General features: G+C 42.7%; 1 protein-coding gene across 4 annotated transcripts in view; it reads left to right on the top strand.

Annotated features, from left to right (window-relative positions):
• Positions 1–20649, top strand: part of DLC1 (DLC1 Rho GTPase activating protein) — a 517566-nt gene that overhangs the window by 327302 nt on the left and 169615 nt on the right. The window contains exon 1 of one of the 4 annotated variants that reach the window (XM_008274054.5): positions 5456–5806. The exons of the other annotated variants lie outside the window; for them this stretch is intronic. Within the exon in view, the coding sequence (XP_008272276.4) occupies positions 5668–5806 (139 nt within the window). The 5' untranslated portion in view covers positions 5456–5667. Of the gene's footprint in view, positions 1–5455; positions 5807–20649 lie in introns of those variants that run through there. 4 annotated transcript variants of the gene reach the window in all.

Here is a 20649-nt window from a genome sequence, read left to right on the forward strand (position 1 = left end):
ATTTAGAAGTACAGGGGCTTTAGTACCTGCCTGATTCCTGACTCCAGTTCCTAATGCCAGCTTCCTGCTAATGCAGACCTTGGGAGGGAGTGATGATGGCTCAAGTGATTAGGCTTCTGCTACCCAAATGAGTTCCAGCTTTTGGCATCAGCCCCTGAGCTGTTGTAGACATCTGGGGAGTTAACCAGCAAATGGGAGCTCTCTTGCTTGCTTGCTCTCGCTCTCCTTCTTGCTCTCTCTCTCTGTCTCTATGCCTCTTTCTGTGTCTCCCTGCCTCTCAAATAAATAAATAAAAGCATAAATAGATAAAGGAAGATGAGACATAGAGGTGTAAAAAATGAAAGCCAGTCCCAAAGATAATTTTAAAGAACAATGACAGTCAAGGTTAACTGGAAGTAGGCATTTGACAGTGTTTATTTGTTATTGTTTCTCAGAATCACAAACCAGAATGTAAAGCTGGTGCCCACCAGATAACTTGAAAGTCGCCGTGACCTTCTTGAGCATGAATCTTCCTGCTAGTATCCTCTCCTTTTAAGAAGTGACAAAGCCTGGAGCCTTGGAATGTGGGAGGAAGCTCAGGCATTAGGTATAAGGAAAAGCATTTGCAGTCTCTCTGTTCAAGGCTTCTTCCTGTCCACCAAGGGCTATTGAATCTTGAGTGTGTTTATTTTACTTTTGTGTCTGTGTTTTTCAAAGAAGTGAATGATCAACCCATGGCTTACATTTCATAAAGCAAAGTTAAAAAAAATTTTGCAGCAAGAAGACAAAATTTATAAAGTTGACAAGATTAGATAAAATGTGTAACACGAGATACTTCAAAAAGTGTGTGAAGGGGCCAGCATCAGGGTGCAGCAGGTGAAGCTACCCCTCACAACACGAGCACCCCATATCAAAGCGCCAGCTTGAGTGCAGCTGCTCTGCTTCTGACCCAGCTTCCTCCTAATGTGCCTGGGAAAGCAGTGGAAGATGGCCCAAATGTCTGCACTCCTCCCACTTCTAGGAGAGACCTGGATGGAGTTCCGAGCTCCTGGCTTCAGCCTGGCCCAGCCCTGGCTGTTGTGACAAGTTGAGAGGTAAACCAGTGGATGTTTCTCCCTCTTTGTCATTTGCCATGCAGGTAATAAATAAAATAAATTTAAAGGGATTTGTGGAAGAATAGAATGAAAAGCTAAGTTTGTTTTGGTTCAAAAAAGTTTTGAAACCATGCATATAAGGGGTCTTCAAAAAGTTCATGAAAATTCATTATGAAAAAAACTATGCATGTATCTCAATTTTTCATCCAAAAATAAAGAAACTGATCTTTTAATTCTACTTTTCCTCAAGCTTTTTGAAGTACCCCTTGTACATTGCCAAAGTTGGATGATTTTCTTAAACGGGAAGTAGTAGGGAACTACTTAAGCCAGAAGCTCTAGCTTAATGATACAGACCAGCACCTCTGCTCTATAGGAATCTGAAAGAGTTTGCGTGATTACCCCTGGTCAATAAGCAGCTCCACTAGTGGCTCTTGACGGAAAAAGCAGGAACTACAAAGTTATCCAACACTGTGTCTTCATTGCTGCTTCTCAGAATTCCCGGGGGGATCTTGACAAGTCAGTGGACTCCTGTTATTCCACTTTACCCATCTGCCAAGCTGACATCACATTGCCACAAACTCTCCTCACCTCTCACTGTCACAAAAGACTGCAATTATATGAAATTAATGAAAACACAACTTGAGAAATTACTCTACACATGGTAGATTGTAAAAAGCACTTTTAAATGTGTGCAACATGTCTAATGGCTTACCAAGAATGAAAAATTGAAATATAAGTTAAACTTGGGTCTATAACTGAATTGACCTTCACAGTGAAATTTGGATTTAATATTTTTTCAGAAATCAGGGACCAAGTTTCCAGCTTTCCTTTGGGCTTTGATAAAATCAGTAATTAATGCTCTTCTTGCTCACTTTCAGTTGCATCCCCACTCTCCAGTCTGTCAATGAAAGTTACATTTATATTGACAAATTTCCTTTTTTATTTTAAACAAAAATCTTAGTTTAGGTCTATGGATCATCCTACCTCATGGAAGCTACTGACAATATGAGGGTCTTTCCAATGCACACTGAGGTGATCTACAGTGAGGAGTACAGTCCTGGAGAGGGAGTGTTTCAGAGGAGAAGGAAGGTTATTTTGGCACACTTTGGAGATCATTGCTTCTTGAACTAGGCCTTGGTTCTTTTGGCTCCATGTCTTTCAATTTCCACAGCAGGGATCACCTAAACCCCATCTGCAGCATCAGGCCTCTTCCATACCCAGGTCCTTTTAGTTATTTTATTTGGCTAAGATTAAGCTAAGGAGCTCTGGCCCATGGCATAGTATCAGAGCCTAGATTACACTAACAGGTCACTCATCACTATCATCATTAATTTTAAACCAATCAAATGTTCCATGAAGCTAATGAGCCTTGAGGGAGCCAGAGCTGCCAAGTCCTACATCTGCCACTTACTATCTGACCTTTCTCAAACTTGCTTTCTGTGAGCTTCAGAATCTGCATCTCTAAAGAGGAGATATGTCTGCATTGTTGTCACGGATCACAGGTCTAAGTCCAACTCTAGAGGAGGCTGCAGTGCATTACTGGTACTCAATAAATGCTATGTCCCCTTGATTGCTCCCCCTTCCTTTCTGTACTTGGGTATAGAAGAGCTTCCTACTGTTAGAGTTAGTGACAATACGTGACTCAAGCAGTGAGTTGTTGATGCTCATGCTGAGAATGACCAAATGGCCCTGACATTGCTGTTGATTTGGGCTAGAAATTTAGGTGATATTGGTGCCTAGAAGCAGTTCAGTCCACATCTTCCCCTGTTCCCAGACACTTGGAACATGCTTCCATCATGAAACTTATCACACTGTTTTTGAAATTTTTTCTGGTCAGTGTAATGTCAAAGAGAGAAGCCGATGGTTTATTCATCCTCAAGGTCTCCCCTTGCCTAGCACCACGTGTGGTAAGGGCACTACTCATGCTGTGGGCACTTCACATTCTTCCTCTGCAAAAGATGTCTGAACAGATGGGTCTGTTAGGCTTAACCAGGAAATAAGTCCAAATGCTCCAAAGTTCCCAGACCTCTTTGAAGGAGAAACAGATGCACATGCAGACACACACACACACACAGAGAGAGAGAGAATTTAGGAAATTGTTTTAAAATGCGGCCGGCCATTAGGTGATCACATCTTTAATTCTTTTTTTAAAAAAATTAATTTTTTATTTGAAAGTCAGAGTTACAGAGAGGCAGAGACAGAGAGAGAGAAGTCTTCCATCTGCTGGTTCACTCCCCAAATGGCCACAATAACCAGAGCTGAGCCAATCTGAAGGCAGGAGCCAGGAGCTTATTCCGGGTCTTTCACATGGGTGCAGGGGCCCAAGGAATTGGGCCATCTTCTACTGCTTTCCCAGGCAATAGCAGAGAGCTGGATCAGAAGTGGAGCAGCTGGGACTCAAACAGGCACCCATGTGGGATGCCGGTACTACAGGCAGCGGTTTTACTCATTATGCCACAAGTGCTGGGGCCCCTAATCCTTTTTTTTTTTTTATTGAGAGAGATGGAGAGTCAGAGAGATGAAGAGACATAAAGAAAGAGCTCTCATCTGTTGGTTCACTCTCTAAATACCTGCAATGGGTAGGGCCAAAGCCAGGAGCTAGGAATCTAATCTAGGTGGCAGTGTAGCAGGACCCAATTACTTGTGCCATCAACTTCCGTCACCTTTGCCGCCCAGGATCTGCATTAGCAGGAAACTGGAGTCAGGAACTGGATATGGATACAGAACCCAAGTACTCTGATGTGGGATGCAGGCGTCTTCACTGGCATCCTAGCCACTAGGCTAAATGCTCACCACTTTTTAACTTTAATGGAGAGTTTTCACTTGAAATTTGTTCTCACAGGCACAGAGATCTGTATATGTGAGCAGATGGTGTTTATTGCCTCTGTGCCCAGCCTAAAGATAAGGCAAAGAAGGATATCTACTGAAAGCACGTTCTTAACTGGGGAGACTCATGAGTTTAGCAATTTGGGAGCAATACAATTTGAGATCCATGGATTATTAACAAGCAGTAGTACTAGTGCTGGTTATAACTCATGAGCACAGTCTCACTATTTTCATAATCATTCTTTGTGTAATTGAGTTGTTGAAGATATATGGAAAAGAAGATGCCCATTGTAGAAATCTGAAGATTCAGGAGATGGTGTGGGTTGAAAATGACTTCATATATAAGAAATAATTATGGTAATAATTAGCATTTGCATGGTACCTTGCAATTTACAAAGTGCTTTTACAGAATTATCTCATCTTGCAAAGGTTATGAACTGGCCCTCAGATACTATCTTCTGCCAGTATTAAACTTCCCTGCCAAGCCTTAGAAGTTGTAGATGGAATTTGGGGGACAGTGAATAGGCAGAGGATTAATAATACATTAAAAGTAGAATATCTGCCAAATTCACTGGCATAGAAATATTTATTTGGCATTTTAGACACCCAAGAACATATCTCATAAAAGAAGCAGCTGGCCCATATTTTTATTTCCAAAACAGTACCAAAGTGCTTGGAACTTTTTTTGTTCTTTGGGATGAGTTTTTTTTTTTTTTTTTAACTAATTAATTAACTATTTGAGAGAGGGAGAGAGACCGATGGAGAGCTCCCTTCTGCTGGTTCACATACCAGATGCCTGCAATGAACAGGGCTGGATCAAGTGGAAGCTGGGAGCCCGCAGTCCAGATCCCTCATGTGGTGACAGGAAGCCAAGTCCTTGAGCCAACACCTGCTGCCTCCCAGCTGTGCATTAGCAGAACCGTGGAGAGCAGAGTCAGAACTTGAACCTAAGCACCCCAAACCACGATGTGGGCAAGGGAAAGGTGTCTATGTACAGTTACAATGATGAAGTCTCACACTTGGCACTAAAGGATTCACAAAACCAGAGCAAATTTGAACCTTATGCAGAGTCAATAACAACAATTATTTGATGAAACCACTGAGTATAAGTAAAAGGATAGTTAGAGGGGAAATATGAGGAGCTGATCACCCAACTCGGGTGTCCTTTGGCTAGAGAAAATCCAGACTCTTTGGGATGCCCAGTAAAGCCACATCTTCCTTCCCCAGAGCATGGGTGTGTAAAATGCACATGTTCATGAGAATTGACCTTGAAAGTGGAAGACAACCCCGCCTGCCAGCTTTCCTCTCTCCCTCGCTGTCAGCACCTTCCTACCCTGCTTTTCCTTCAAGCACGCGAGGTGACCTGGCCTGCGCGTGCAGAAGAGACATCTGATGGAATAGACGCACAGCCCAGCGTGTACCAAGTCAGGTTATTGGATTACACAGGAAGCTGCAAGCATCGAGATCGCCGCGGCTGCAGCGCGAGCGCCGGCAAGCGTGGCGCTGGCTCCTTTGTAAGCCTTTCCAGATGTGGCCGCCGTGCGCGCTTGGCCGGCGTCCAGGAGGCCGCCTGCAGTTGGCGCTTCCCGGGGCCGCAGCGTGAGCCGCAATGCCGGCATCCTGAAGGCGCGGGACCCGCTCTGCTCTCGGCTCCCCTGCGGCCCCGCGCCCGGGCGGAGCGGCAGCCCGCGGCCCGCGAGGGCATCTCCAGGAGGAGGAGGGAGAATGGTGGCTGCGTCCCGGCTGCGCTGAAGTCATTTGCTGGCGGATGGGGGACCCTGAGGCCCACGTGATGGCCCGACCCCTGAGAGCCCCTCTCCGGAGGTCCTTTAGCGATCACATCAGGGACTCAACGGCCAGAGCCCTGGACGTTATTTGGAAAAACACCAGGGACAGGAGGCTGGCAGGTGAGGGGCGCGAAAGGGGGCGGGGGCGGGGAGGGGAGGTATTGTAAAGAAACAATTGAATACGCGCAGTTATTAACTGGGATAATGAATGATCTCATCAGCTGGGTCATGTCCCGGCAGCGTTTTCAGTCTCCCTTTCCTGACATGGAGCGTTTGGGGGGTGTTGCCTGTAACGCGCCTCTGGTTATTGATCTGCTTATTTCTAGATACGGTTTTAGGAAAGGTTGTTTTTTTTTTTTTTTTTTTTAACCTTGAAAAAAAACCAAGGTCCTTGGAAGTGTCAGGAAATCAGTGGCGCTGAACAGCTGCAGGCAGAAGCCCTGAGCTCTGTCAGGCTGGTGTGGCAGGCGCAGGACAGGGCCTGGCAGGGCCGTGTGTGGGTCAGTGGGGTAGTCGGCCTGCCCAGTGGAAGCCTGCTGGCATTTCTTCTGGCAGCCTTGAGCCGCTCTCAGCTCCACTAGGGTATCAGGTAAGCTAGAGGCAGACATTGGAAATAGAATAAAACAGAAACACAGTGGTGCAGTTCAGAAGTTCTCAGTCTCATGGGACAGCTACCAAATGGTGGGCTGTTTGTGGGAGTACAGGAGGGAAACAGGGGCCTCGGCCTGATTCTGGCTAGGGAGGACATTCATAAGTTGGCATGGAGTAGCATCTCGCTATGACATTAAAGAACGCTCCAAATCCAGGAGCAGCATCCCAGGCATTCCTATGGCTCCTTCTTGTTTGTGGTCTAAGTAAGTCTGGTTCTCCTGCCGTCCACATGGATGGGTCAAAGATTGTGTTTCCTTAACCCTTTCTGTTAACCCACTTGTTTTTCATAAACCGAGTGAAGACCTGAATTGTTGAAACTGTTGAAAGTGGCTCCAAGGGTCAATCCAGATTTCTGTGCTGTGTTCTTGATAAAAGGTCATTTGGCTTTCACAGAATTGTCCAGATGTGATCAGAAGGGGAGAGATTTAAGGTGCATGTTTGTGAAAATAAAGCACATTATGAAAATAACATGCTAGTTTCAGACCATCATGGGCTGTAACTTTGTCCTGTAACTTTGTGCTTATGAAAATATTTCTGTTTGTTAAACAATATTGCCCAAGACTGAGAGAGAATAAACAATGCCAAGTGTAATCTAAAACAGAGGAGAGAATGAACAATCAATTTTTTTATTTATTTGGAGTAAAAGGCAGTACCTTTAATTTTTTTAAAGATTTATTTATTTATTTGAAAGGCAGAGTTACAGAGAGGTAGGAGCAGAGAGAGAGAAGTCTTCCATCTGCTGGTTCACTCCCCAGATGGCTGCAACAGCCAGAGCTGAGCCTGTCTGAAGCCAGGAGCCAGGAGCTTCCTCCAGGTTTCCCATACGGGAGCAGGAACCCAAGGACTTGGGCCATCTTCTACAGCTTTCCCAGGCCATAGCAGAGAGCTGGATTGGAAGTGGAGCAGCCAGGACTCGAACCGGTGCCCATATGGGATCCTGGCACTGCAGGTAGATGCTTAGTCCACTACGCCACAGCGCCAGCCCCAGCAGTACCTTTAAGAAGTATATTATCTAATGACAACGACCTGGAATTGACCAGAGTAAGTTTTAAAAGATCAGATATGTGAGTATAACATCCCCAAGTCACGGGGCAGGAGTTTGCACTAGCAGTTAAGGGAAAGAGGGAACCAGTGTTGCCACAGGTTAAACTGCTTGCAGCACCAGCAGCCCATATCAGAGCGCCAGTTCGAATCCTGGCTGCTCCTCACATCTGATCCAGCTTCCTGCTAATGCACCTGGGAAGTCAGTGGAATAGAGCTCAGGCACTTGGACCCATGCCACTCATGGGAGACCTGTATGAGGCTCCTGACTCCTGGCTATTGACCAGGCTATTGAGGCCACTTGTGGAGTAAATCAGCAAAGCGAAGATTGATATCTCTCTCTCTCTCTCTCGCTCGCTCTCTCTCTCTCTCCCCCCTCGCTCTTACTCTCTCTCTCCCCCACCATGTCTCTGTGTGTGTGAATGAGTGTGTGTTACTCTGCCTTTCATATAAATAAATAGATCGAAGATGCCCCCTGGGATGCCTGTGTCCCATATGAATGCCTGGATTCAGGTCTGACACTGCTCCTGATTCCAGCTTCCTGTTAATGTGCACCTCAGGAGGCAGCAGGTGACAGTTTGATTGGTTGGGTCCCTGCCACCCACATGGGATACCCAAACTGAGTTCCCTCCTCCTGGCTTCAACCCGTAGCAGCCCCAGCTGATGGGAGATTCTCTCTCTCTCCTTCTCCCTCTCTCCCTCCCTCTCCCTCTCCCTCCCAAATATTTTTTTTTTAAATTAAATCTCCAACTATAATTAGTTGACCTTTAAAAAAAAAGGTATCTTACTGTTGTCATATTTGACTTAACCATTGCTGCCAATGGAAAGATCCTACTAATAAAGTCTCATTAAACATAGAACAACAACAAAAAAAAATCATTATGGCCTGGTTGCATAGTTTGAGAGTAAGACGAATTTACATATTTCTGCCTCCAAGAATTGCCCTTCTACTTTCTCAAAAAGTGCAGCTTCTGACAAATGATGACCTCCAAGAATAAGGATATTATCCCTGAAAGTCGCTGACCTGTCCTTCTCATTTGTTATATGTTAATGGTGTATTTGGATTCAAAATGCAAAAGCAAATATAAATTCATTAGCAGGAAACATTTCAAGAAAAAGAATTACTTCATTTGAGTGATGACAAATAAAATATTTCCAGGGCTCTAGCAGCAAATAGGATTTTTGTTGCTCCAGACCTTAGGGAAGAAATTATTTATGCTGTCTGGGTTTACAAAGAGGAAGATGGACCTCATAGTGAATTCACACAGTGAAGAATCAGGATACCAAGGCTCTACCTGAGAAGAAAAGACTTTGGTTACAGCTGCCTCTAATTTCTGGGGACCTATATGCTTTCTGTGTCTTCCTTGGCTTACTACTAGAAGCTTACTCGGTGTTTATCAAATGGAGATATATTTGATACAGATCCAAACCTCAAGAGTGCTTACTTCTGGAACCAATGTTGTGGTGTAGCAGGTAAGGCCACTACCTGAAGCTCTAACATCCCATATGGGTTTGAGTCTTGGCTATTCCACTCCCAGCCTAGCTCCCTGCTAATGTGCCTGGGAAAGTGGCAGAAGACGGCCCTATGCCTGGGCCCTCGCACCCATGTGGGAGACCTGGAGGAAGCTCCTGACTATTGGCTTCAGCCTGGCCCAGGCCTGGCCATTGTGGCCATTTGGGGAGTGAGCCAGGGGATGGAAGACCTCTCTCTCTTCCTCTCTCTGTAAATCTGCCTTTCAAATAAACAAAATAAGCCTTTAAAAAAAAAAAAAGGTGTTTACTTCTGTCCCTTTCCTTTAAAATTCTCCTCTACACTAAACCCTCCCACTACCCAATGCTGAGTAATAGCAATTAATTATCCTCAGAAAGTCACCGCTCTAAACATCAGAGAAAATCCAATACCCGGCCACTTTGCTGGCAGTCCAGTGGGCAATAGATGGGGCAAAACTTCCTCCTGACTTTGTGTTTTTAAATTAACAAAGTGACATGTAAAATGTGTTTTGAAGGTTTGGTCATGAGACAAAGTTTTATTTCCTAGTTAGGTTCTTGTTTCTCTCTCTCTCTCTCTTTCTCTCTTTCTCTCTCTCTGTCTCTCCTTGCCTAGTTCTCTTACCCCAAATGATGTCATGTACAGGAGCCATCATTTAAATCTCCTTCTTTTAAGCCCCCTTATATAAAAACATAAATTCTCTATGATGTTTTTAAGGATCTGCAGTTTTATACAAACAGAATTCAGAATTGCTGCTAGGAGAAGACATTCAGCTTATGAGAAATGACAGAGCAGACAGTCTTCATGACACCCCCCCTTCTGCCCAATCAAAATCTACAGGGTTTCTCTAAGTCCTGAGTACTGCACAAACATTATCCCTAACCCCACAAGTATATGGTCTTCTTTCCTAAGAGGATAGCATACGGTTTCCATTCATTGGAACTTTGAGGATAACCATGATGGCCAATGGGGCCCCTAGCTCAATGTTGGATGAACCGTGCCTCCCTCTTGCATCTACTGTGTCCTCACAGCCTGAGCATAGCTCACTCCTCTCCTGCCTGGCTCTCTCCTTCTTGATACACCAGTCATCTCACATCAAGGTATCTTTTACGTCTGGAAACCAGTTGCCTCTTAATCCTTGCTTAGAAGACATCTTAACCTTTTCTGGGCCAGTGAATCTTTTCAGCATTCTGTGGAAACCTGTAGATCACAACTCAGAATATTTTAAATGTAAAGAGAATTATAAGAGAAACCCATTATAATATAATAATTGTCAAAGTATTAAAAACATAAAATTGTGATATAGTAATAAAACATGAATGAATTATACAACAGGATAATGTGTTTTAAATATAAAGAAGTAAATATAAATTAAAAGATATGTTTAGGGCCAGTGCCGCGGCTCACTAGGCTAATCCTCCGCCTTGCAGCGCCGGCACACCGGGTTCTAGTCCTGGTTGGGGCGCCAGATTCTGTCCCGGTTGCCCCTCTTCCAGGCCAATTCTCTGCTGTGGCCAGGGAGTGCAGTGGAGGATGGCCCAAGTGCTTGGGCCCTGCACCCCATGGGAGACCAGGATAAGCACCTGGCTCCTGCCATTGGATCAGCGTGGTGCGCCGGCTGCAGCGGCGGCCATTGGAGGGTGAACCAACGGCAAAGGAAGACCTTTCTCTCTGTCTCTCTCTCTCACTGTCCACTCTGCCTGTCAAAAAAAAAAAAAAAAGATACGTTTAAAGATACCTGTGTGAAGACTGCTGTTGCTTAGCTAAGTATAAGAACCTTAAACTGGGAGCAGGCATTTGGCATAGTGGTTAAGTTGCTGCTAGGGACATCCACATCCCATATCAGAGTTCCTCGATTCAAGTCCTGGCTCAGCTTCAATCCAGCTTCCTGCTAATGTGTACACTAGGATGCAGCAGGTGATGGCTCAAGTGATTGGGTCCCTTACACCCATCTGTGAGATCTGGATTGATTTACCCAGCCCCTGCTGTTGGAGGCATTTTAGGAGAGAACCAGTGAATGGAAGATCTTCCTCTCTCTCCCCTCCCCCACTGACCTTCCCCCTGTCTTTCTCCCTTTCAAGTAAATATATACATTTTAACAACAAAAAAAATCTTAATCTGTTCATTAAACTGGTTTTTACTCACCTCTCTGTCCCCAACCTTTACAATGAAGAATACTGTGAAGCAATGCGCATGTCATCTGTCACCAGTGTGCAGCCTGCAGCTTCATGCTTGACACCTGAAAGACTACAGGCAAAGAGTTGCCTGGTAGCTGGCCAGCGAGGTCACATAAACATCTGTGGATACAGAGGTGGCAATTGTGCAATCAGCAATGGGTTTGATAATGATCATAACTGTGAAATAGGGATCAATATAGATGATATTTTGTGATACCTGCAACACCTGTAATGTGATAATGCAAAAGTCTGTTTTCTTTGGTGATACAGTCACAGAGATAGCTAATACCATTGTGGGTGAGAGTTGAGAGCAGGACAGCTCACCAGCATTCTTATGTGGAAGAAATGTTAAATTTCAATTGGATTTTAAGGAAAATGAGAGTAGTATTTCTTCATCCAATTTCACAGACCATAGTCTACAGGTTAAAAATCTTTCTTTATGAGTTGGCTTTCAAATACATCTAGTATTCTCACAGATGGAGATACTGGGCTCTCATACATGAGCTGGCTGGAATTCCTTGATGCAGGTTTGACAGAGCTCTGCAACAAGTTGGGACTGATGCAGCAATAAGACTGCCTCCAAGGAAAAATAAAAGAAAGTTAAAATCGAGGCTAGTAAGAGTTAGAGAGGCAGGGAGTAAAAGCCAAACTAAACATCCAGGGTAGCTTTCTTCATGTTGGAAAGGGGAATTAATAAGAGAATTTAAAAGAAATTAAATGTTAGTCTTCTAGGAAGATCTAATAATATGAAACTATTAATGTAGTATAATACTCACTGATATACAAAAGGAGAATCTCTTCTCTATATTATGATACATGACATACAAAGGAAAGAAATCTAAATGCCTCAGCCTGTGTTAGATACATAATGAGATACTACTTCCATAGCTGAATATTTAAGAGAAAGAAGAAAGATTGAATTGCCTATGAAGAGGGCAAGAAAATTTCAACAAATCTCAATGCAGGTGAGATTTGGTGGATATAAAATGAATTCGAGTAGCTATGTTAAGTTGCTTATCCCCCAACCCAAGGTGTATTTTATTGGGTATTGCTTATCTTATGTTCTTTGCAAAATAGATTTTTACATTTTGGCTGACCAAATCTCCAATTCAATAGTGAAATGAGTGCTCGACACGCTCTGTGGTACCTTGGCTCTCAATTCAGTGGGGCATCAAGAATTCTGGCCCGTGTCCAATGAAGGGCAACCACAAACACTGACTCCTGTGAACTGTTTTCTACTCATCTGGTTCCCAGTGAAAAGCAAGTAAGGGCATATGGAATGCCTTTTAGCCACGAATGAGGTATGCCTCAAAATATGCAGCCTCCTCCAGTAAACAGAGACACTGCAATCTGGATTTTAAAGAGAGACAACCATTAGAGATGCTTCGTGAGACACTGTAAACTGAGCGTGTATCTATTAAATTAAATGTTACCATTGCAATTAAAAGAGGAACATGTTGATGTGGAGGCCAACTTTGATGAGAGAAAACATAGTACCATGGCTGAAAGAGTTGGCTGTGGCATCAGACTGCCTACATTTGAATCCTGGGCCTGCACTGAGTAACATTTGGAGAGGGTGGTAACAGTATCCATATCAGAAATGGTTTAAAGGACTTAATGGGCTACTATGCAAAGGGCCTATAGGAGCAATTGCTATAAGCACACCATCAGTTTTGGCTGTTGTGACCCCATTTCTCTTTCCATATACTTTCTGAGGAGTTTTCACCTTATTACTTGACACCCCTAAAATTTAGCAAAGGCTTTGGGCAAAAAGTAGTTCAACCAATCCAAAACAGAAAAAAGAAAAATAAAGGTTGAATTTCAATGGGAAATAACTTTTATTTCGAAACTTCTGGAGAAAAACAATGAGAAATTTAATGTAGGTGATTTCTGGCCAGACCTGTGTGAAGTCCACGGTGAGATGACTTGAGAATAACTTTCTGCACATTGATGAAGGAATTAGTCCATGTGTATGGGTTTGTCAAGGTCAGATAGGCAATATCTGAAAGTCCTCTCAAGCAAGTTGGAACTTGCTTTGAAAAATGCTGTGTGGACAGAGCCAAACATGGCAAAGTGCAGTCGCACCAGCAGGCCTGGGGTTCCACGCATGTGGCTCAGTTCTGGTATGGGAAAAAAGTATGCTGAATGTCAAGGCTGCCACTTGAAAGGGATGTTTTGCACACCTCCCCCTCAGGCACAGAACTTCTGTGACTTTATTTAAAAGTGCTGAGTATGAACAGTCTGCATATCCTGCCAGAGGTCGTTGTAATGTCAATAAATATGTGTCCAAAATCAAAGGCTGGGTAAGAGGAGCCTATTTATTTGTCACAAATCTACTTAAGAATCTGAAGCTGTATCATAAAGTAAAACAATGGAGCTAAAAGAATGTTTCTCTGGAAGTTCTCTATCCCAGAGCAATCATTTCAGTATAGGATAAAGTGAAACTTAAATGTGTTTTTCATGTTTGGATTCTAGTTACTTACTTTTAATACTAATCTGTCATTCGTGCAGAGAGAGGATGTGCTGTCCAAATGGCATGTGCTGGAGTTGTGTGTATTGCTTCTTGGCCTTCTTGGCTAAGCTCAAGTGTAGAGTTGTGTCTGTGTGTGTATGTGTGTGTGTGTGTGATGATGATGATGCATCTATATTGATCCTTCATTGCTCTTCCCCTGTGCTTCCTGGAAGCCCTTGTCTATAATTATTGATGAGGATTAACCATGGAAAAAGTCAAAGTTACTCATACCCATAGTAGCAAACTCACAAATGCAGTGCTGCTGTTGATTTTCTCTGGCACAGCCTAAGACGATGTAGTGCTTTTGTGTGATGTGAATTACATGTGGCCCCTCCATCTACAGTGGGTGGCCATCACCATCTGGATGCATTCTTTGGAGTGTCTACTGAGGGCCAGAACCTGTGCTCAGAGCTCTCAAGGCATTCTCTCACGAGATCTTCAGAATAATCTTGGGAAGTTGATGCCACTATGTGTAGTCCCGCTTAAATTAGGATATTGTTGTGGTATACCTTAAAAATCCATCCATGTGTGTCCATGGACAAAGCTCAGAAACCCCAAAATCTGTTAGTCATCCTTAATCTCACAGTTACAGATTGAGCAGGGAGCTGGATCGGAAGTGAAGCAGCCAAGACATGAACTAGTACCCATATGGGATACTGGCATTTCAGGTGACAGCTTTACCGGCAACACCACAACACCAGCCAAAAAGGCATATTTTGAATATTGACAATATGTTCCAATGTTGTGGTCTCATTTTCTCGTAGAGATTATTTTGCTAATTATATTTCAAAGACCCTAGATAATTGTGGTTTCCTAGTGCTACTAGAGAAGATGAAGATTAGAAAAACAGTGGGAAAGGTTTAAGGTTGAACATTTTGTCTTTAAATAACAGAGTATGGGACACTGCTCATACTCGGTATGGTGAAGAAAGCAGACACAATACTCAGTGATGCCTGGTACCAAACAGGGGTTGATACTGGGTGGGCATCACCTTTTATTATCTCCAAATTAGCTGATATTGTTTGGATGCTAATTATGTGAAAGATATTAGTAGGTGATAGAAAAGATAGAGATAAGTTATAAATTGTCCCTGGGGACAGGTGCTTGGCACACTGCTGAAGTCACCACTGGGTTGATCACATCTCGTATCAGACTACCTGCTTTGAGTCCTGGCAACTTTTGTTCTTATTGTTGTTGCTGCTGTTGTCCTCCTCCTTCCTCTTTTTAAAGATTTATTTATTTATTTGAAGAGCAGAGTTACAGCGAGAGAGGGAGAGAGATCTTCCGTCTACTTGTTACTCCTCAGATGGCTACTGTGGCCAGAGCTGGACCAGGCCAAAGTCAGGAGCCAGGAGCTCCATCCAGGTCTCCCACATGGGTGGCAGGGTACCAAGCTTTTGGACCATCTTCCGTTGCCTTCCCTGGTGCATTAGAAGTGAGCTGGTTTGGAAGCAGAGTACCTGGGACACAAACCAGTGCCTGTATATAATGCAGCATTGCAGGTGGTGACTTAACCCACTGTGCCACTACACAGGTACCCTAACTACTTTTCTTCTTACCCAGTTTCCTGCTAATGTGCACCCTGAGAGGCAGCAGTTTATGGCTCAAGTGCTTAGGTTCCTGACACTCACTTGGGAGACTCAGAATGATTTCTAGCCTCCTGGCTTCGGCCTGGCCCAGTCATGGCTCTTGCAAGCATTTGGAGAATGAACTAGCTAATGGGAGATGTCTCTCTCTCTCTCTCTCTCTCTCTCTCTCTCTCTCTCTCTCCCCTCTCTCCCCTCTCTCCCCCTCTCTCTCCCCCTCTCTCTCCCAACCCTCCCCCCACTCTCTTTCTGCTTTTCAAAAATTGTTTTTTAATATTTAAAAAGAATAATACCTGGACTCTACTATTCTTGATTCTGTTTGGCAGGAAATTCTATCCTACATGAAAAATGAAGCTCCGAAGGATGGTTTGATGGGTACCACAAAGGTCATGCTGAGCCAATCAATATCTGTCCCTCTTACTGTCTCCCTGCCTTTCCTGCCCAATGCCCCTGTCTCCTCCACCCTCCCTCTCCTGTTTACAGCCTGAGTTGGTCCAGGTGCATTATAACAACAGGATACTGGGTGACTTCACCACTAATAGCTTTCTGTGCTTTGTCAGGGTCATGTTCGCATGAGCACATCTAGACAACTGTGCACACACTCACACACATATATGCATATGCCCCTCAGGAGTTACATGACTGCCAGGAATTTCTTTTCATAAAAGATTGAAGATTCCTGATTTATAGGAAGCTGGTGTAAAAGTCACAACATAGCATCTGGTTGTTAACAACTGGCAGTTGGGGGAAAACAGCACATTTTATGGTGTCTAGACTTTGTTTTATCTTGTAGATTTTTGGTGACATATTTAGCTTTTTGTAGAGGACTCTCAAATTACTGATTCAGCATTCAGTGTGGTTCAGTTTATCATGATCCATCATCTTTAATCTGGTCTTGAATAGCAGGATGTTGTAGGTCCACATTGAAGTGTGACCTTTGAATGTTTTCCATTCATGCTTGATTACTATATCCTAGAGGTCTAGACAGTGTTATTGGTTTCTCACCAACATAAACATCTGAAAAAAAAAAGAGAGAGAGACTAAACTAGATGAGTGAAAACATTCCTAGTCTACCTTTACAATATGCTATATTAAAAATCAAACTTTTTTTCAAACTTAAGCCCATCTCAGGTCCAAAAGTATGCCATCATACTCTTAGCTCTGGTAAGACAGTCTTTGGACTACAATTTTTCACTGATGAAAACAAGTTTGAACTTGTAACTTCAGGCTATGATAGAAACATCTTTCCTTTGTGCTATTACAAGAAGCTAGAATTTCATTTAGTGAATTCCAGCCAAATGAAATTAGCACATGCGTGTTGACTCATGTGCAGCTTGTGGCTGGACAAATGAGATGACAAAACAAGGCAGTGGGAAGAGGCAGCATGAGACAAAACCCACGGCACCTTGAGCATTAGTTATCAGCCATCTAAAGCTCTTATCAGGCCTTCTAAAATGTTTTCTCACATGGGTTGATTTTAATATTCTAAGAGTGGTTCATTGTGCTGTAACTATACAGAAGACTTATTAAAGAGCCAGCACTACCTGGGGTAGACGAATGTAACACTGAGTCAGAAGGACACACTGAGGCCTTTTCCTCTATGCGGGGCTATTCATCCAACCAGGCACCACACAAATCTTACCCACAGCCATGAGCATCAGGTAGAATGTGAATGGATAATAGGACAACCCCAATGTGCTTTTTCATGTCTTTTGCATGCAGATGTCACACGTATCGCTGTTGTGAAAATAAAACTGGAAATCTTACACTCAGAATATTGCAAATTTATGAAATGCATATTGAATAAATAATTCTAATATATACATAATTTATATATAACATTAAGTTTCTTTTTCTTCTTTGTTTTTGTTTGCTAAAGACAGAAAAGAAGTAGAGCAAGGGCTTCTTTAATGATTATTTGTTTAAATTAATGACTTAGAACTCAAGCCTATATTTCCACCCAAAACTCTTTGGCACCACAGAGTCGTTGCACAACTGAAGATAAACACAGAGGGTAAACTCCAGAGAAATCATGTCAAAGTGGTGCCTGAAAATCTATTGTAAATGCCCTTTGCACCATTTAAGACAATAACAACAGTCCCTGACCGGCCACCCTGCACATACCCCAAGGATTAGTCGGCACATCAGAGCCAAGTGTTAATAGGCTGGGAAGGGGGAAAAAATAAACATTTAATTTGAAAAGAGAGGCGGGGGAGAGAGAGAGGACATAGTCTGGGGAGAACATTAATGAGGAGATGAGGATAAAGCTCTCTGCCATCTTGGCGACTGTGACAAATGAATCAAAACTGGGCGCCCCCTCTTAGCCACCACCACACACATTCCGAACTCCCATTCTTGTGAAGCCAGTTCACAGAAAATGTTTAGGTTTCTGTGACCCTAGCGTGACTCCCACTTTGCTACATGAAATATTCTCCGAGTGAACCTTCCTGGCCTTCTGTCCTCAAGAATCCCTACCACCTACCCACATACACTCCCACTCTCAAACTCCTTTTGTGATTGCCTACTATTTTTCTTGACCTATTCTCTACTTAAAGTGAGATATTCAATTTTTACTTATTTATTTTTATTTGAAAGGCAGAGAGACAGAGATACTGAGTTTAATCAATTCATATTGCGTAATTTGTCCTTGGATGTGACCATTCTTGGAGACATTGCCTTTTCTCAAAATAAGAGTACATGTTTTTTGATTGCAATAACTTATGTAATGTCTTGATTTTTAAGTGGGACTTAGGAGAATGGCATTTGACAACTTTTATTACTATAGGGAAAAGCCGACCCATACTTTGTACAAACTGAGTTTGAAGGGTCAAAAGTCAAGTGCTTTTAATAACTTTTTAAGAGTAGGTAATCTTTGTTCACTTTGAAGACTGAAGTATGTACTAATTGCTTTTGTAAAATGAAGATGTTGCTATAGCTAATGGCCCATGCAGTTGTACCCTGGGATACTTGATCTCAGTGTCTCAGGTGGCTTGTGTTGCTGTTGTCATAACATATGCATTGCTTTTGATTCAATATAGTTTAGGTAATATTTGAAATTGTTGTATTTGCTTCCCTGAAATCTTTTACCCCAAAACATTTCCAGATAGGTTACCAATTAACTATTAGAAGGATTATTTTTATCAAACATTTTAGACATGCAAGATACTCACATATCAACAAAGAATCTAAGTAACAAAACATGGCCATTGCTCTTACAGCACCTGGCTGCCCCTGCTGGATCACATTCCTTCCGCGCCCCCTTCCCTCCCTGAAATTTTTTTATCTTGACCATAGTGTTTAATCATTCTACTGCCTTTATACTCATCACACAGTTAAGTAGACCAAACCAGTATTGATTATGTATTTGAGATTTACTCACCTTCAAATGCAAAATGTGCTTATTCTGACTGGTGTTTGATAAACATTTACCTATATGTTCTCCTACTAAGAAGCATTAAGATTGTTCCCAATTATGTCCTAGTAGAAGCACTTGCTGTAGTGAACATTATTGTCCAAGTCCCTGGGTGCACAGATGTGGGAGTTTTTCTGTGGTAGAATAATTTGTCTAAGGTTGGAATTCCATAATCTAAGATGCAGAAGGGTGATGTTGCCAAATAGTTCATTATGCGTTGTTCCCCAACAATAGATAATATGAATAGTCACTATAGAAAAGAGCAGCTTTCATTTTTGTAAATATTTATTTGAAAGTTAGAATCAGAGAGAGAGAGACAGAGAGAGAAAGAGATATGCACACATATACAGACAGAGAGAAAGGGCTTCCATCTGTTGGTTCACTCTACAGGTGACTGCAATAGCCAGGGTTGGACCAGGCCAAAGCCAGAAACCAGGAGTTGTATAAGGGTCTCCCACATGGGTGGTGGGGGCCATCTTCAATTGTTTTTCCCAGGCACATTAACAGGGAGCTGAATCAGAAGTGGAGCAGTGGAGCCGGCACTGTGGCGTAGGCAGTAAAGCCATTGTCTGCAGTGCTGGCATCCCATATGGGCTGCTCCGCTTCCGATCCAGCTCTCTGCTGTGACCTAGGAAAAGAGTGGAAGATGACCCAAGTCCTTGGGCCCCTGCACCCACGTGGGAGACCCGGAGGAAGCTCCTGGCTCCTGGCTTCAGATCGGCACAGCTCCAGCCATTGCAGCCATTTGGGGAGTGAACCAGCAGATGGCAGATTCTCTCTCTCTCTCTCTCTCTCTCTCTCTCTGCCTCTGCTTTTCTGTACCTCTGCCTTTCAAATAAATAAATAAATCTTTAAAAAAAGAAATGAAAAAGAGAAGTGGAACAGCCAGGACACAAACCAGCACCCATATAGGATGCTGCCATCGCAGGCAGCATCTTCACCTGCTAAACAACAATGCCAGTCCCAAGAAAAGAGAAATTTGCAAATACTGTAAATTGTACAGTATTTCTTTTGAAACATAAATAGTATAGATAGCAACATATTAACAAATCCAAATGTATATACATACTTACATGTAACTGTACATATACATTTGCATATGTGTGTGCATATATAATACACATTTGTATATATGTACACATATACATTTGTATATGTCATACATAAATGTGTGACAAAGAGTTTTTAAATTATTAATAGAATTAGGCAAAGACAAGGTTAAGGATGGAGGCTGTAAATAATAATTGGTATTTCTCACATTTTAGAGTGGTTTCTAATATAGATCAGCTAAAATGTAACTAAATCACTGTTTGAAGGAGATAATAAACCAAGTTCATATATGCCTGTTCTCATCCTGGACTTGTATCTAATTGCAGTGGAGGTAGGTATAGAGAATAGAAAACAGAAGGAAAGTCTGAGAATTAGAAAAGCAAAATAAATGTGACTTAGAGATAACTTCTGCATAATGATTTATATTAAGAAATACTGACAAGAACACCTAGCAGAACATCTTGTTGCCAAAAAACCATTTTAGGCTTCCATGGAGACCAAAGATTCCTTGAACCAATGGGAAAACATGCCATAAAGGACCATAAAGTAGCCATTTCCTCAAATATTGAATACATTATCTTCAAGTGGAGGAAGCATGAATTTGAAAAAATAAACATAGGGTTACATTTTTATTCTATTATTTTACATGAACAACGAGCAACACTTCACTTTTAAAAACATTGTGGAAGCAAAATCTCATGGTTTGGAATCACATGGTTTGGAAATGCACTTTAAAAACCAGGCCCTCCCATTCAGATCTGGCTGTAAAGCCAATGAGAGCATTTCAGGCATGGACAGCCAAAACACTGTGGCACAAAATGGGCTACATGAAAGATCTCTGTGAGATCCCAGTGGAAGGAAGGGACCATCAAAGAAGGAGGTACCTTTCTCTGAAGGGAGGAGAGAACTTCTACTTGGACTATGACCTTGTCTAAACAATGTCAGAGTTTGTGAACTCAAAAGGCTTCCATAGCCTTAGCAGCTCATGACAAGAGCCTCGGGTGATCACTGACGTCATAAATAAGAATGTCAATTGTTAAATCAA

This window comes from Oryctolagus cuniculus, chromosome 2 (assembly GCF_051225735.1).
Source record: "Oryctolagus cuniculus isolate XC-2025 breed Fujian yellow rabbit chromosome 2, ASM5122573v1, whole genome shotgun sequence".
NCBI lineage: Eukaryota > Metazoa > Chordata > Mammalia > Lagomorpha > Leporidae > Oryctolagus > Oryctolagus cuniculus.